General features: G+C 46.1%; 2 protein-coding genes across 5 annotated transcripts in view; one reads left to right on the top strand and one right to left on the bottom strand.

Annotated features, from left to right (window-relative positions):
* PKIG (cAMP-dependent protein kinase inhibitor gamma) overlaps nucleotides 1-4947 on the bottom strand; it is a 75929-nt gene extending 70982 nt beyond the window's left edge. Inside the window, exon 1 of one of the 2 annotated variants that reach the window (XM_036902196.2) lies at nucleotides 4800-4947. The gene's annotated coding sequence lies outside the window, so the exon portion shown is untranslated. Of the gene's footprint in view, nucleotides 1-43; nucleotides 149-4799 lie in introns of those variants that run through there. The other variant, XM_036902195.2, reaches the window with a different exon arrangement.
* Nucleotides 4948-11185: 6238 nt separating this feature from the next.
* The window catches only part of SERINC3 (serine incorporator 3), a 39540-nt gene continuing 32622 nt past the window's right edge, over nucleotides 11186-18103 (top strand). For all 3 annotated transcript variants that reach the window (XR_005028057.2, XM_036902203.2, XM_036902202.2), the window contains exon 1: nucleotides 11186-11352. Coding sequence is in view for 2 of the 3 variants with exons in the window: in XM_036902203.2 (XP_036758098.2) it covers nucleotides 11314-11352 (39 nt within the window). In the remaining variant the exon portion in view is untranslated. The remainder of the gene's footprint in view (nucleotides 11353-18103) is intronic.

Here is an 18103-nt window from a genome sequence, read left to right as displayed (position 1 = left end):
AGGGAAGGCTTGTCTTCCTCTCTCCACCACACCAACCCGTTACCTTTAAGTTGTCAAGTCCTGTTGTTTCTCCTGAAATGTCTCTCGAAACTGCCCTCTTCATTCCATTCCTGTTGCCACTGCCCTAGATCAGGCCTTTTGAACCTTTACTCTCCCATCTCCCCAAACAAGATACATCCTTATTGCTTCTTCTGATTATGAAAGCAATTCATAATCATAAAAAAAGAAAAGGCGATAAGGAAAGGAATAAAGTTCCGCCCGTGATTTCATGAAAGACTTAAAGAATTTATCGTTCTAGTAGACTCATGTTCAGAGCAGCATTATTCACAACAGCTAAAAGGTGGAAACAACCCAACTGACCACCTAAGGAATAGATAAACAAAATGTGTATACATACAATGAATATACAAAATATATCTAGACATACAATGGAATATTATTCAGCCTCAAAAAGGAAGGAAATTCTGACACATGCTACAACATGAATGAGTTTTGAGGACATTGTGTTAAGTAAAATAAGCCAGCCACAAAAAGACAAATATTGTGTGATTCCACTAAGATGAAGTATCTAGTGCAGTCAAATTCATAGAAACAGAAAGTAGAAATGGTTTTGCCAGAGATTGAGTGATGGGGAAATGGGGAGTTGTTTAATGGGTATAAAGTTTCAGTTTTGCAAGATGAAAAACTTCTGGAGATTGATTGAAAAACAGTGTGAATATCCTTAACATCACTGAACTGTACACTTAAAAAAGATTTAAATGGTAAATTTTGTGGCATGGGTATTTTACCATAATTAAAAATTAAAAAAATTTTTTAAAGAACTAATCTTTCTAGACATTTTTCCTCTATGTATGTATACATTTAAAAATCTAAAAATGGGAACATACTGCACTGTAATCTGCTTTTCACACTTAACCATAGGATGTAAACATCTTTCTCATATATATATATGTATAGAGCTGCCACCTCATTCTTTTTAAGTGGCTGATAGTACCCATCATATGACTGTACCACAATTTAACCAGTCTGTTTTCAGGTTTTCAGTATTATAAAACCATCATAGTCAACATCTTTGCATATTGTCTCATTATGTCTTATGAAAGATACCTGTTTTTCTACATGTCCTTTCTCTGATATGAATACCCTGATTTTTTGCAAGGGAAAAATACCTCCTCTTCAGCCAAATACCTATCCTGTGATCTGTCTCCTCCCCTCCAAATCTCATTCTATTTGGCTAGCCTGAGCACATTTATTGTAAAGTTTATTCCTAGGTATTTATTTTTCATGTTGCTATTTTCATTTCTCCTACAATTATATTTTCTGTTATTGCTTAAATAAAGCTGCTGCTTTTGTCTGTGTTGTAGCTGCTTGTTCACTTAACCTTATTATATCTAAAATTTTTAACTTAATTCTCTTGATTCTCAGCAGATCATCATATCATAGGTACACAGTCGTATCAGCTAGGTAGTAAAGACTCTGAGCTCAGGCAGACCTGGATTCAAATCCTGAATGAGCCTGGGTAAGCATTTTACCTCAGTTTCCTCATGCATAAGCTGGGAATTATAATAAAGGCTATCTCACAGGATTGTTGTAAAAATCATATTATTAACTGACACTAGTCCATGAAAAGTACCTAATTAACACAATAGTCCAATAAATGTCTCCTATCTGATGATAAAGAAAATACAATTTTACCTCCACACTTACACCTTTTATTTTGTTGCTGTGTTACACTGATGTACTCCTTTTCAGCAGTTACCTCATTGTCCCACTTCTCCCAAAAAGTAGAAGACATCAGACTCCTTTTAAAGAACCTGTGCTGTGGACCTTCACTTTCACCTTTTCCAAAAAGTTATGCTATTGCCTCAATACCCAAAAAGCAAATAACCCTATTAAAAATTGGGTGGAGGATATGAACAGACACTTCTCCAAAGAAGAAATTCAGATGGCCAACAGGCACATGAAAAGATGCTCCACATTGCTAATTATCAGGGAAATGCAAATTAAAACCACAATGAGATATCACCTCTCACACCAGTTAGGATGGCCAACATAGAAAAGACTAGGAACAACAAATGCTGGTGAGGATGCGGAGAAAGGGGAACCCTCCTACACTGCTGGTGGGAATGTAAACTAGTTCAACCATTATGGAGAGCAATATGGAGGTTCCTCAAAAAACTAAAAATAGAAATATCACATTTGACCCAGGAATTCCACTCCTAGGAATTTACCCAAAGAAAACAACTTCTCAGATTCAAAAAGACACATGCACCCCTATGTGTATCACAGCACTATTTACAATAGCCAAGAAATGGAAGCAACCTAATGGAAGCATCAGTAGATGAAGGGATAAAGAAGAGGTGGTACATATACACAATGGAATATTATTCAGCCATAAGAAGAAAACAAATCCTACCATTTGCAACAACATGGATGGAGCTAGAGGGTATTATGCTCAGTGAAATAAGCCAGGCGGAGAAAGACAAGTACCAAATGATTTCACTCATCTGTGGAGCATAAGAACAAAGCAGCAGCAAACTCACAGAACCCAAGAATGGACTAACAGTTGCCAAAGGGAAAGGGACTAGAGACGGTGGGTGGGAAGGGAGGGAGAAGGGGAATAAGAGGCATTACGATTAGCACACATGGAAGGCAGTGGAAGGCAGCATAGCACAAAGACAAGTAATGACTCTATAACATCTTACTACGCTGATGGACAGTGACTGTAATGGGGTATGTGGTGGGGCCTTGATAATGGGGGAAATCTAGTAACCACAATGTTGCTCATGTGATTGTATATGAATGATACCAAAATTTAAAAAATAAAAGAAACGTAAATAAATAAAACAGAAAAAAAAGTTGTGCCATTGATTTTCCCCTTTATCTCTTGTAATTTCTTATCCTCTCTCTCACTACTGGCTCTTTGCCATCAGCATTTAAATCTGCTCACATATCTCTCATGCTTAAAAAGACTTTAACCTTATTCCCCAGTCACTCTCCAGCTTTTTCTCTCTCCCTTCACAGCCAAATTTCTTTGAGCTGCCTACTCTTTGTCTTTATTTTCTCACATCCCACTCTCTCCTCATCCCACTGATATATTACATTGAACCTTTGGAAGCGGCTGCTATTATACATTCCACCCCCTCCATTTCACCATATCTGCTCAATTTGGTCCCCAGTGATCTCTCTATTTATTTATGCAAAGAACACATTTTAATGTTTAACTTACTTGAAATTTCAGCAACATTCGCAAAGTTGACCTCTTCCTTTGCCTTTCATTACTATACTTTCCTAGTTTCCCTCCTACTTTTCGGGCCATTTCGTCCTGGTGTAGTAGTGTAAGTGAACTCTTCTTTCAAGAGTGTGCAACACAGTGGCTTTGAATGACTTGCGCCTTTTTTTTTTTTATCTCTCTAGATTATTCACTTCCAACACTGATTACATTCCAGTTGTACTGGACTGCTTTTATCTTTCATGTTCAGAGCATGGGACTGCTTTTGTCACCATGGATGTGGCTTCAAACATGTGTGGAATATATGCTATGCGGCAGGGATCCAATTTCTTAGGACTGACGCAGTGCCTGGCACATAATAGATGCTCAGTAAGTATTTTTTTGACCTACCATAATGTATGGCTCCAATGTGAAAAACAGTTTGGGAGTAGTGATGAGACCAAGAAAGAACAAAAATCTCTCTCTTTCTGAAATTGTATCAATGATCAAACACACACAACCCAAACTCAATGACTGTTTACCATCCTTTCGTGGCTCCCCACTGCCCCCAAGAGAAAGTCCAAACTCCTCCAAACATATAAGGAGATACAAGCAAAATCTTTCAGAAGGGACACCTACCTATAGCTCAAACAACATCTAGTCAAGATGACTTCCACTTCTTGGAATCTAGCTGTCTGTAGCTAGCCTATGAAATTCTTGCAGATGACCAAGAAGCCTGAACTCTCTACTCTGGGCTTTACACACACACTGCTCTCTCTGCCTATAACACTGCACTCCACCAGCCTCCTCTTCTGGCCAATACAAATGCAGCCTTCACGTCTCATTTTGGAAATCCTCTTATTTTGGAATCCCTCTTTGACCATCCTACCCAACCTCATTTCCAGAAATCTGGGTTAACTGTCTTCTCTGTGCACTCACAGTCCCTTGTTTGTCCCAAACCGTAGCTTGAATCACAAGGAATTCCTGTTCATGCCGTAAAACTGGCGTTCCCTAAGGACAAAATGTCTCATTCACTTTTTTTAGCCCTAGCGATCGGCCCAGGCCCTGGCACGCAATGTATGTTCCATGATGCACTTCCTTGTAGTCGCAGTAATAATAAAAGCTCCGAAGTATTGAGGACTTGCTTGCAAGGTTATTTAAATATAAATTTACTTTGTAATAACCTTATAAGACAGGTGCTATCATTATCCCCATTTTGCAGATGGGAAAACTGATGCACACAAAAAAGTCAATCCTCTCTGGCCTTGTTAAGAGTCACACGTACATTTTCTGCATTTTTGAGTTATTCTCCGATCGCCAAATAAGAAGGGCTTTTTTTTTTTAAAGGAACTTTCGGGTCAGGCTAAGCAGTTACCCCAAAATAAAATAAACAGTCCAAAGCACACTTCGCTCCAGCGTCCGGCGGGGTTAAAGGGCACGAGGGTGAGACGCCCCAGCCTGGCTGGAGGCGGAAAGGTCCGGCTCCAGCCTCCATCCCAGGGGTCCCCAGCGGCCCGACCCCGTGCCCGCTGCGACGACGCCGGGGCGGCGCGTTGGGGTCGCGATGGCCCGCTGAGCCCCAGCTCACCTGCTGTCCCGCCGCCTCGCCCGGCCGGGCCGCCAGCCCGAAGCGCCTAGTCCGGCTGCCCGGCGCCTGCAGCGCACAGCGGAGCCCGTTGTCTTGACGACCGCAGCTGCCGACCTCCCGCGGCGCTCGCTACGGCGGCTCGGAAGGACCGGGAGGGTTCTCGTCCCTCCCGCCGCCCCCGCGCGCCCTCGGCGGGAGGTGTAAGGGGCGCGGGGTGGGTGGGAGCTGGGGTTCTGGGCGGTGAGGGACTCGGGAGGGATTTGGCAGCCTTGAACGTGGCCCCGGGGGAAGGGGAAGGATGGGAATAGTGGGGGAAAGGGAGGCAACAGGGCGCGCGGGGGAGTCTGGCGCGGGGTAAGGATCCTGGCGGTGCCTCAGTTTACCTCTCGGCAACCTGAGATGGGGACCGGTGGGGAGAGGACTGGACAACGGGCAGAAACTTGCCATACTGGGAATGTTTAAAAACTAGGAAACTAATGTGGGAGGGGCGGCAGATGCCTCTTTGTTTAGTATCATAAAGGGTGGTGTGGCAAATAATGAATAAATTTGGTTCTTTGAGCTCGAGATGAGAATTAGATCACCAGATTTAATTTCAGTATGGGAAAAGATTTTGACCAGCAGTTATACTTGAGTAATCCTGCAGATACTCTAGAACATGAGCAAAAGGGATATTCATAGCTCCATTATTAGTAAAAGCAGAATGGTTGAGACCAGTCTAAATGTCCGTTAGTGGGTGAGTAAATAAATTATGGTACATCCATAAAATGGATTATTATAGCAAGAATTAAGAGAGACCAAGGTGTAAATACAGCTTAGATATAGACCTGCCTTCAATCAGTCTCCTAACTAGTCCAGTCTTTGCTTCTACTCTTACCAACTTTAACCCAACTCTGCCCCAGTCTATTCTCCACCCTGCAGTCAAAATGTCATCTTAAAAATGTAACCATGATCATGTCCTTGTCCAGCTCAAAACCTTCAACAGCCTTCCTGTTAACGGTTTGAGTTTGTTCTCCTCTGTTCTTGTCTCCACTGCAACAAAGAACTGAAAAGTCAGAGACACAACAGCAAAGCAGAGAGAACGTTTTCTTTTAATACCCTCCAAGGAAAGAGCAAGCCAGAGTCAAGGTAGACAAAGGCCCTGAATTTTTATACGGGAGGCCTTTATATTGCATTCTGACTGGGAGGCCCCTCTTTGACGGACAACATGGGGTTATTTGATTTACACGACTATTTAGCCATCTCTCAGTGAGCATGTCCTTTCCTATGATTGTTGGGGAGGAATTCGGTTCAGAGGCACAAGAAGTTAGAGTGCGAGGCGAGGAGGAGATTCTTTAAATGAGAGTAGCAGGGAATGGCAGCTGCCTTGCAGGCATCAGAGAGGAATAACAGAGGGATAAGGGAAGTTCACTGAACCACGGCTAGGCATGGGGCACCTCCTGTGCCAATTCCTAAAGCCAGTGCCACCTGGCATCCAGTGTCCACTTGGATCTGCACGGCGTGGGAACTGAGTCCCTATCACCCCAGGATTTAGGGGAGCCTCAGGGCACTGGATGGAGATTATGTTCTGAAAACTTCCCAGAGGCAAAGAAAGGAGACTTTCAGGTAGGCTACTAAAGAGCAAGATAATACAGCTGCTGTTCACCTAGGCAACAGGAATTTGCAAGCCCAAATCAGAGCTCTCAGCAGCCCCTTCCTACTTCCCTGAAAAAGGACAGAGACAGAGTGAAGACTCGAGTTTAAGTCTGGAAGAGAATGAAATAGCAAAGTAACAAGGACACTTACCACTGGAAGAGCACAGAGACAAAACGTAAGTTGAGCAGTGAGAAGTTTATTTAAGGCAAAAAGATGCACACTGGAAGAAAGAGTGTAGGCAACCTCAGAGAAGAGGCACCCCTACGGGTTCAGGGTCTGGGGTTTTATAGGGCTTTTCAGGTAGGAGTCAGCATAAGGCATTATGTATAGAGGTGATTTATAATTCCTTTGGAGTTTTGCCTTAAGAATAGGGTTATTTAGCTGACTATGTTGGTCTGGATCCTGGCATTCTTTATCCACATAGGTTTATTTACACTTCCAAGATCTGTCTCCTGTGCTGGTTATAAAGTTACTTGATTAAGGGGCAGCAAGAAGAGGAAAAAACAGCATATAAGTTAAGTTAAAGAAAAAGCTGGGCCTTTTAGCAGGCTAAAGTAAATTTACAGTGGCATGATCCAATTGATGCAACGAAGACATGGGCTGCGCTCAGATACTTTTATCTGGGAGATACGGGGAAATATGGCAACATTCCAAGTTGCTTCTGGCCTTTAGAGCCTCAACTGATTAACTCATTAACTCCGTGAGTCTTTTCTAGCTCTCTAGTTTTATCTGGTTAACCCTTTGAGTCCCTTTGAATGGGCTTTACTGACCTTATTCTCCCTCCACCCGCTTGTATCTGTTTTTCTGCCTAACACAATGAGGTGATTTGGCCAGTTCTTAGGATCTGGTCGGGAAGGAAATTACCTCCCTGCAAAGCCTTTGTTGTCTTCACATGGGACCCGCTACCTGGGCAGAGTTTGAGTGGCTTTGTCTTTGAACCTTACCTTGGCATCTTTTTTTTTAACCTTATCTTCCCATCTTCCAGCTACTCAAGTCTATCTTTTTGCTGCCTAACATTCCCATCACATTTAGAATAAAATCTGTTATCATGTTCAACCTCATCTCTTACCATTTTCACTCTTGTCCATGCTCCAGACACACTGACTTTATGGTTTTTGAGTCAAGCATGTTTCTGTCTCAGGGCCTTTGCTTTTGCTGTTCCATGTTGGAACCACTTTTTCTCCAGATATCCCTGTGGCTTGCTTCCTCACTTCCTTTGAATCTCTGCTCAAATATCAGGTCTTCAAAAACACTTGCTTTGACTACTCTATGTAAAATGGCAGACCCCACGAACTCGGTATTCTTCTCTCCTTTTTCTTATTTTTTATTATTTTTCTTAACAGCTTTTGTCAGTATTTGACATTATATATTTATTTGTTGCTTGTCTCTTTTCACTACAGGAAAAAAGCTCTTTCAAGGGCGGGTATTTTGTTTTGTTCCCTGTTTTTTCATCTCTGGGAACAGTGCCTGGCACATAGTAAGAGCTTGGTAAATATTTATTGAATGAGTGAATAAGTTAAGTGAAAAAAGCAATGTGCAACACCACATGGTTGGAATGCTATCACGTGTAAAAAAGGAGTGGTAGATTACATACAGTGCTGGCATATGCATACATGAACTTGAAAGAGTTCGGAGATGGGGGGTGGGTAAAGTAATACATTTGCACCTATGTTCTTTTATGCAGTATTTTTTACAACCAGGTTCCTGTATTATCTTTCCAAATAATATATAGGAGTTCAGGGATCAGAATATGCCACCCCAAAATATGCCATTTTGGCATAAAGATTATTTCAAGCCAAAGGCAAATGAGAAGTAAATATAAAAAGCTCTCTGCTCTTCCCCTATAAATTTCCCTTTGGGAAGGTGTTCCCTTCTCTTAACCAGGAAGGGCAGAAGTTAACCACAAGAGACAATTCTGGGCTCTTATCAGTGAGAGGAATCTGAATACAAATCTTACTAAACCAATCCTTATCTTCCATTAGTTTCTCCCATATTTACCTTCCCACCATCTACCTTGATAAAAGCCTGAACTCCTTCCCACTGTCTTACCACTTCTCTGCAAATTTAAAATTTATCATTCTTTGTTAGACAGGTAAAAAAGCCTCTAGGCCTAATCAGCCCAATCTCTGAACCTAAGAGGATAAGGGAAAAAACCACCCTGTTTTGCCATCAAGTAAATACATAAGGGACTGCCTTGGGTGGCAGTGAGAACTCACCGACTCTTCACCACAGCAAAAGATTGCTGAGAGATACCTGCGGAGGTGTGAAGTGGGAGTAGAAGATCCAAAAGATCTGCTTTTCCCACCTGTACCACCTAGAGGAGGCACGCTCAACCACTTAGGGTCAGAAACACTGCGGGATGGGCAGGATCACACATTTGGGAGGACTGATTGCCTCCAGGAGAGAAAATGAAAAACTCAGCTGCCAGCTAGACCCAGTGTTCCTCACTGACCATAAACAGTGTTCATAGAATATAAACAAATATCAGACAAGGCCACTCTGGAAACACGAATATCACAACATCCTCCTCTTCTGACTAACATGACTGGTTTCTGCTTCTTTTCCAATGACAGCTCTGGCCCTGCTTTAATCTTCCTACTGCCTGGATACAAATTACAAAGATACCTAATCATCGACTTGCCCCTGCTTCTTGATTGTGTACAATTCAAAACTGTTCCCCACCTCTTTACACCCTCCCCACCTCTTTACACCCAGCACAAACACAAACCCTAAAATAAGCTCTCCCCAATTCCCTCTTCCTAAGATACCTCACGGCTTCACTGGTGTGTGTTCTTCCTTGCTGAACAAGCCAAATAAATCTAATTCTTTTTGACTACAAGTATGTTCCTAGTGGGATTTGATCATAGACTTTATCACAGTCTTACCTTCCTCAGCCCAGTCCAAGAATACCCAGACAGGAAGAAGGATTTTATAGGCTACCTAGAGGTTCAATGTGCCCAAGTTGGGCAGATATTGAGGGGAGAAGGGATCAGAGAAGGGCTGAGGTAGGATTAAGAAAGTCTGAGTAATTCTTCTCTGCCATCAACCCCTTCTGTGGCCTTGGGAAAACCATTTGCCTCTGAGCCCTTTTCCATTTCTGTAAAAGAAGATATTCAAATATACTTCTACAGCTTCTTCCAATCAAATATTCTAGGCTTACAAACTCTACAGGTACTTATATTCCCAAGTAAATGTTCTCCTACATTAGTTATTTGTATATCACTGTCATCATTATTTTCCATCTGCATACCACCTGTACTGTTATATATATAAGTAAATAATTTTTCAAATTTTTTTCTTTAAATGGACTCTTGGCAAATTGACAAAGGAAAATTTACATCACTGCTTAAATGGAAATCCAGCATTGCTTGGTCGAAATGGAACAATTTCTGCAAACATGCATACACACAAACCCTAGAACAAAGCAGTGTTATTTTACCACAGATGTTACCTTTTGGAAAGATTTGGGAAATGAAGCCTTCACTCTGTTAAAAAGGGAAATAAGCATGTTAGGTAGATACTTTGTAGTCTCCAACTTTCTTTGGTTTGGACAGGATTTCTCTGCCCTTCATGTAACCTAATGTCATGTTCATACACACTAAGATGTATCCCAAATGGTTTCCACATTTTAGGAAACGATACTCATCTTTCCCTTATTAACGTGGACTCATCTTTCAGTTCTCAGAATAACTATAAATTCCGCAGAAAAGCCTTCCCGGACAGTCCTACCCCACAACTGACTTTTCTCTTACATGGTAGGCATTAACCTTTTGTTGAAAGACTCCCTCATACAACTTCATAACACTTATGACAATGTCATGTTCCTTGTCAGTCTCTTCTTAACTTGGCCATAAATTCTCGGACACTTCTGTACCCCTGAGCTTGTGATGTGAACATCCACTACGGAGTTGCTTATGTCAGGTTTGCCTGCTTTCGCGCTGACTGCCTCTAAACATAGCCCACCTTAAAAGGCGGGCCGGTGAACGCCCGAACCAGATAACGCCATATGTGGACTGTCCCCTCTTATCTCTGACCCTCCGATAGATGGACTGGACTATATACAGGACTGGACACAATGCCCGTGGCAAGCTTGTTCCAGAGGTCCCTGACACCGGACGACGGACGTATGCTCCGAGGCTTGCTCCTGCCCATCAGCCCGCGCCCCTGCTCCATCACGGATTCCTCGCTCCACTGGACCTGTCTCCGTTGCATCGCCTTCCCTAAGGTGGAGATCGCTCGACACCCCTGGAGGAAGAGGCAGATTGGGATAGCCCGGTTCCCAACCACCCGCCGTGACTGGTGTGAGATGTACTGATTCGTGATGTGTGAGTCCCCCCTTTGAGTGTTGGGTGGAAGGGAAGTGCAAAATAAACCGTGTGATTCATACAACGTTAAGGGTGTTAAATTCCTTATTCCACCGCTCTGCGGATCCATACTTCCTGGCCCGCTCACGTCATCTAGTCATAAAATAGACTCCTAACGAATACGAACGAGGGGAAGGAATTAAGTTTTCACAGCTCCTGGAGCCCCAGGTCGGCTTAGCCCCACCTTCCTCTTCTGGAAGAGGTTTTTAACCAACGGATTTAGCTACACCTCCCCACTCGGCTCGCAGATGATTTAGCCCCGCCTTTTCCCTCCGCCTGAGGCCGGTTTAGCTCCGCCTCCTCCTTCCGCGGCCTCTGATTGAGCTCCTCCTTCTCCTTCTGCCAATGACAGGTGCCCTCTGGCAGCTGCGCCGGGAGCGATGGGCGGGGCGGCGCAATGACGCCAGTCTCGCGTTTTCGGCCCGAGGAACCGTCGCGTTTCTGAAGAGACACCGCAAGGGGCAGTTACCACCAAATTAGAACCTGCACTGTCGGCCGCCTCCATCACCAGCGTCACCATGGGGGCTGTGCTGGGCGCCTTCTCCCTCGCTAGCTGGGTGAGTTCGGGAGCTGGTGTCTGATTTCAGGCCAGTCGTTTTGGGGAGCGCGATAGGGTGCCTCAAGCCCAGACCCCGAGGGGCCTTGGCCCCGGAATACAGGAGGTCAGGGGCACCGGGCCTGGGCTGTAGAGGGGATCTCGGAGCCCGGGGCCAAAATCCGCGCTGCCCTGCGCGCCCCCTACCGTCCCGGTCGGGATCAGGCGGCTCGCCTTCCGGGTTTGTGGAAGAACGGAGGGAGCCAGGCCTTCATTGTTTACAATTTCGATAGCCCCGCCTCCGCGAGCCTTCCGGCCGCGGGGTTCCTCAGCCAGACTTCCTGGGGCGGGGGCTCTGGTTCCTTTCGAAGAACCTTCTTAACGGTGGCGTCATTTAATTTCGGGGGGCTTAAATAGTATTCTTATCCCATAGCATGGGATATGCCAGTGTTACAGAGTACGTGGCGGAGCTGGGATTTTATCTGAGGCCTATCTGCAGCTCTGATGCAAGAGAAAGGCCTTGTGGATTACTATTCAAAATATCCAGAACATTTTAGACCTTGTACAAGACATTTATCTCTTCCCGTGAAATAAGGATAATCACCCCCTGATTCTTTGCCTCGAGAGCCGTCGTGAGGATAAAGTGAATAAATAGGTTGAATCACTTTGTAGATTGTAAACGCTATTATTTTAAAAGGAAATTTTAAGATCTGTGAGAGACTGTGCTGAGTTCCCTAATATACTTGGATGGTTCCTTGAAATCTTTTGTTTCTTAATTCCCCAACTGACTTAATTGACCAGGGACTCAGTCTCAGTTCATTACACTACCATTTCTTAAGGACAGAGTGTATTTTCCATCCTTTAAGGTTGTTGAGCTCAAGTCAAGGGTGTTTTGTCATTTACAAGTTCTTGGAAAGCAGTGGCTTTCCAAATTTTTTTACTTTTTTTTTTTTTTTTTTTTAGGAGAGCAAGGTACAGGCTTTTATTTAGAGATACAGTGAAAGGACAGAGCTCCCGACTCACGCCAGGAGGGGACAAGAGAGTCCCAAATTTTTTTACTTTTATCCAAAGTAGAAAATAAATTTTACATAGATGACTTAATACATCCCTGAAGACATATTTCCTTGTAAAAGAATGCAGGAAACACCCTAGAGCGAGAGCCACCCAGTTTCCATACCCTAAGGGGGATGAAACTCGTGGGGACGAAACTCGTGACAAGACGTTAAGAGATGCTTGTGCGAAGGTCAGACAAGCGGCAGGTCCCCATTTCAACTTTATTAGTTAAAGCATGAGGTGTGTTTTAACTTCATTAGTTGTGGTGATGTATGGGCGTTGGTGTAATGGCTGTAGAAATCCTATATAATCTATACCTAAAGTTGCTTGAAGGTCGACAGCTCGGACTCGACCTGCGTGTCGGGGGAGGTGCTGTCAGCCCCAGCTAGCTGGCTGAATAAAGACTTTGCTTAGATTTACATCTCTGTGCCTGCATGGCTTGTTCTCTAGAGAAGCCCCGGAGTCCCGAACGCTAACATTTTGGGGGCTCGTCCGGGATCTGAGCGACTTCCCGGAGATCAAGGGACGACTAGAGGCAAGGTCTGATTGTCCGGACGGGGCAGTGTAATTCGAGGTTCGCCCCCTCGTGTCTGCATAAATCCAGTATAAAGCAGGAGTCGCCATCCCGTGTCTGGTCTCGGGTTAGTGATCCCGAGTAAGGAAGTCCAGGTTGGTAGTCCCGGCCCCCAGGTTAGTGACCCTGGGTGAAGCCCAGGTAACCAATCCTGGCCCTAAGGTCCGAGTGATTCGGCCTTAGGCAGGGAAGTCCGATCGGCAGGAACCTGGTGCCCGAGGAGGAAAGGATCGAGCTTGTCACCCTGCGGCAGTCCGAGTGGACGCCTTTCGAGAGAATCACAAGAGTTTTTGAGGATCCTGAAAGTGGTGAGTGTGGTGCGCACCAGAGTGAGAGAAGGACCGGTCCAAATGAGTGTGATCAAATGTGGTGTGTGTGTTTGGTGTTATTGTTGATTGTTTTATTGTGTATTGGTTTATATTTCCTTTTGCGCTTTTCCCTTTAAGTTTCTCTTACTCTGAGGCTCTCCTGTTCATGTTCTCTCCGTTCCTCCTTTCTGCCACTAAATCATTCCCCTGTGGGCACAGGTCGGGCAATTAAGAGCCATTAGGGCGCCCACCGCTGGAAGACTCCCGTGACAGGAAGGGGGTCACAGCCGCGAATATAAATCCGCGTCCCCTGCAGAAGAAAAACTGTGCAACGACAGGCACCCGTCCACAAGCACATACACCAGTCATCATCTTGTTTAAAGTGGCACTTCTACTTTTTGCCTTTTGTCTTCCTTGCATTATTCACCATAGGCCAGACTCAGGCTACTCCTAAAGGTCTGATCCTTTCCCACTTTCTGAAGGTCAAGGAACAGGCCCTAAACATGAGTCTTAGTATCAAGAAAAGTAAGCTTGAGACCCTTTGTTCAGCCAAGTGGCCCTCCTTTGGAGTAGGCTGGCCGACCCAGGGGTCTCTTTCCCTGGACCTTATTGGCAAGGTCAAAGCCGTCATCTCCCGGCCAGACCCTGAGGGCCACCCTGACCAGTTTCCCTATATTCTTGTCTGGGAAAATTTGGCCAAGAATCCCCCTTCCTGGCTGAGGCCTTTTTTGGTGGGGAAATTTCACACTGACCCACTAAAAACCTCCGTCCTAATTGCCCCTGTCATAGAGGAAGATCTAAAACCCCCTGATCATAGGGCCAGAAACCCTGTGCGCCCGAGTGCACCGCCTGTTCTCCCTGACAGTTCCCCCCTCCACCCCCTCTGCCGATTGAGCGGCCACCCCCGTACGCAGGAGAAGGGGGTGAAGCTGCCGGAGGGGTAGAGAACGAGGTTGGGGAGCCCAGCAGGGATCTGGCAGCCACAGCTTCCCCAGACTCTTCAGCAGGAGAAGGCAGGAGGCCGGAAAGAGCTTCCTCACGCTCTCCCGCCCTGGCTCCACGCTGGGCGCCAGGTAGAGTGGGAGGAATGCAGTTGAAGTCTCGAGGGGCGAGGGAGAAAGAAGGGGAGGCCCCCTCCTCCACCTCAGAAGAAGCAGTACCAGTTCTGCCCGTGCGTGCCATCAGTGCAGGTGGTCTGGGCGGAGCTCAGCAATATCAGTATTGGCCCTTTTCATCTAGTGACCTTTATAATTAGAAGACTCAGAACCCTCCCTTCTCGGAAGACCCCAAGTGTCTTATAGGTCTGGTAGAGTCCATTATGTTCACCCATTGTCCCACATGGGATGACTGCCAGCAGTTGCTCCGCACCCTCTTCACAACGGAAGAGCGAGAGCGCATCCTCAGTGAGGCCAAGAAAAATGTCCTTGGAGAAAATGGAAGACCTACTACCCTCCAGCCCACCATTGACGAGGCGTTTCCACTTACACGCCCAAACTGGGACTTCGGGACTGCAGAAGCCCTAAGCCAGGACCTGGAGCCCTTTCGGAGGAGCCACCCCCGCGTGACATTGCTGCAGTATGTAGATGACTTGTTGCTGGCCACAGAAACCTGTGAGGAGTGCGAAGAAGCCACAGAGAACTTGTTAGCTGAACTAAGCAAACTGAGATATCGAGCCAGTGCCAAGAAAGCCCACATCTGTCAAAGGTCAGTGGTCTACCTGGGGTACAAAATATCTAACGGAGCCAGGTGGCTAACGCCGGCCATGAAACGAACTATTCTGACTATCCCCGTCCCTTTCTCACCCCGGGGAGTGAGGGAATTTCTTGGCTCCGTCGGATTCTGCAGGCTCTAGATTCCAGAGTATGCAGAAATAGCCCGACCGCTATATGAGGCGACCAAAGAAGAGCAGAGCTAGCAATGGACTAAAGAACAACAAGAGGCTTTTGACAGACTAAAAGAAGCTCTCCTCCGGGCCCCCGCCTTATCTTTGCCAGACCCCGAAAAACCCTTCATCCTGTTTGTAGATGAAAAGAAAAGAGTAGCTAAAAGAGTCTTGGCTCAGCAGCTAAGCCCATGGAAAAGACCTGTGGCCTATTTGTCCAAGCGACTAGACCCCGTGGCCTCCGGATGGCCACCTTGTCTGCGTATCCTAGCAGCCATTGCTCTACTGGTAAAAGAGGCAGACAAGCTCACTTTTGGCCAGAACTTGAAAGTAACAGCCCCACATACTGTGGAGGGGATCCTCAGGCATCCTCCAGAAAAATGGATGACGAATACAAGACTCACCCACTACCAAGGGCTCCTACTAGATTCTCCAAGAATTGCCTTCTCCGACCCTGTGACCTTAAATCCTGCCCTCCCTCTGCCGGACCCAGACCTGTCGACCCCCATCCATGACTGTAGAGACATCCTCTCCGGAATTATCCAGATGCAAGCAGACTTGAAGGACACACCATTACCAAACTGTGAGATAAATTGGTACACAGATGGGAGCAGCTTTGTGCAGGAGGGAGTCAAGAGAGCAGGGGCAGCAGTGGTGACCCACGAGGGAGAGGTAGTCTAGAGCGCAGCCCTGCCCCCTGGCACCTCAGCACAGAAGGCGGAACTTATTGCTCTTGCTGAGGCCCTGGAGAGAGCAGAAGGCAAGCGGGCCAACAGCTACACAGATAGCAGATATGCCTTTGGCACTGTCCATGTCCACGGTGCCATTTACTGGGAAAGAGGATTCCGCTCCACAGAAGGAAAGGAGCTGAGGAATCTACAAGAAGTCCAAAGATTACTGGCTGCTATCGAAAAACCGAAGGCAGTAGCAGTTATACATGTACCGGGCCACCAATCAAAGAAGACGCCTGAGGCCATCGGCAACAAACATGCTGATGCGGAAGCTAGGAGGGCGGCCCTCTCGGACTCCCTTGTACTTGCAGCCGTCGAGGTACCCATACCTGAACTGCCCGTCTTGCCACCCAAACCTGAGTATTCCCCTCAAGATCTTGAGGAGATTAGGAAACAAGTCTCGAGTAAAGTGTTAGAAGAGAGAAATTAGAGTAGGGACCAAGAAAGTAGATTGATCCTGCCAGAAGCATTAAGACAGTACATGCTTGCTAATCTGCATAAGTCCACCCATCTAAGCTAGAAAAAACTGCTCAGCCTTTTCCACTCTGCGCAGTTAGTGTTTCCCCACCAGAATGAGGCAGCTCGTCAGATCACGAGAGAATGCAGCAGCTGTGCAATGCTGAAACCAGCCCCAAGAGGGCCCCACCCGACAGGTACTCGAGAAAGGGGGAAGGCTCCAGAGAGGAATTGAGAAATAGACTTCGCCAAAGTAAAACCAAGGAAGTATGAGTACAAGTATTTGCTAGTTATGGTAGACACCTTCTCAAGGTGGGTGGAGGCTTTTCCAACCAAGCATGAGACAAGCCAGGTAGTAGCAAAAAGATTAATTGAAGAAATTATCCCCTGATATGGGGTCCCTGAATCCATAGGTTCAGATAACGGCCCGGCTTTCGTTAGCAAAATCCTGCAGGGACTGGCCCAGGCTTTGGGAGTAGATTAGAAATTACACTGTGCTTATAACCCGGAAAGCTCTGGGCAGGTAGAGAGAATAAATCAGACCTTGAAGGAGACCCTTTCTAAATTAGTATTAGAGACTAGCGGGGACTGGGTGACCCTCCTTCCCTTAGCCATCCTCCGTGCTCGAAACTCCCCCTATGTACATAGTTTAACTCTATTTGAGATAATGTATGGGGCTCCTCCACCCATAACTCAGTGAGTACAGCTTTCCAGGGCAGGGGACCCGGCCCCTGACTACCTGAATGTGTTGCAAGCTCTCGCTAAAATGCAACAAGAAATCTGGCCCCTGATTAGAGCATATTATGAGGGCGGGAAGATTCCGAGCCCGGAACATGGCATAGTCCCAGAGGACATAGTGTGAGTCAAGAGACACCGAGTGAAGACACTCGAGCCCAGGTAGAAAAGACCTTACATTGTATTGGTTACCACCCCCACTGCCCTCAAAGTAGATGGTATCGCTCCCTGAGTGCATCACACCCACGTTCGGAAAGTCCTGCCTCATAAGAATCCAGGAGCCCGCGAAGAAGAGTAGAAGGTGCAGCAGCATCCTGAGAATCCTCTAAAACTACACCTAAGCCGAAGATGAAAGAGATCCTGCTGATAAGTGCCTTAATATAGACTTTCGAGGGAACCACATCTGTGAAGCTGATTCCAGAACCCACAAGAAGACCGGGTTTGAGTCCATCCGAGTTAGATAACCCCTTGTAAGAGATGGTGCAGGCAGTAGCAGAAACTCTAAACCACCCCACTCCCTCCTTCACTGATCCCTGTTAGTTATGCTACCCAAGTTCACCCCCCTTCTATAAGGCAGTAGAGATAAATGGCTCCTACACCATCAACGACTCCTATCCCACTCCTTGGGACAGGAGACCGAGGAGACTTACGATCGCTCAAGTCTCAATCGCTAGTACATGTGTGAGCACAGTCCCTACGGCCCAGAGTCAGTTATGCTCCTCCTATAATAACACCACGTGAGAGCCGAGAAAGTGAGTTATACCCTCCTCGGGTTAGTAGCTCTGTTCAAAGGCAGGCCTCACCCCGGCCCTATCCACCCTTGTGTTCAATGCTAGCAGTGAGTTTTGTGTGCTCGTGACCATTCTACCTCGCCTAATATATCGTTCTCATGAATCCCTCCTTTCTTTTTGAGAAGAAGTGCCGAGCCCCCACCAGAGAAAGAGGGAGCCTGTTACTGCCCTGACAATTGGGGCCCTCTTCTCCCTAGAGATAGCAGGGGCAAGCGCTGAAGTCGCAGCCCTTGTAACTCGGGA

This window comes from Manis pentadactyla, chromosome 5 (assembly GCF_030020395.1).
Source record: "Manis pentadactyla isolate mManPen7 chromosome 5, mManPen7.hap1, whole genome shotgun sequence".
Lineage (NCBI taxonomy): Eukaryota > Metazoa > Chordata > Mammalia > Pholidota > Manidae > Manis > Manis pentadactyla.
This window is presented reverse-complemented; position numbering and strand designations above follow the sequence as displayed.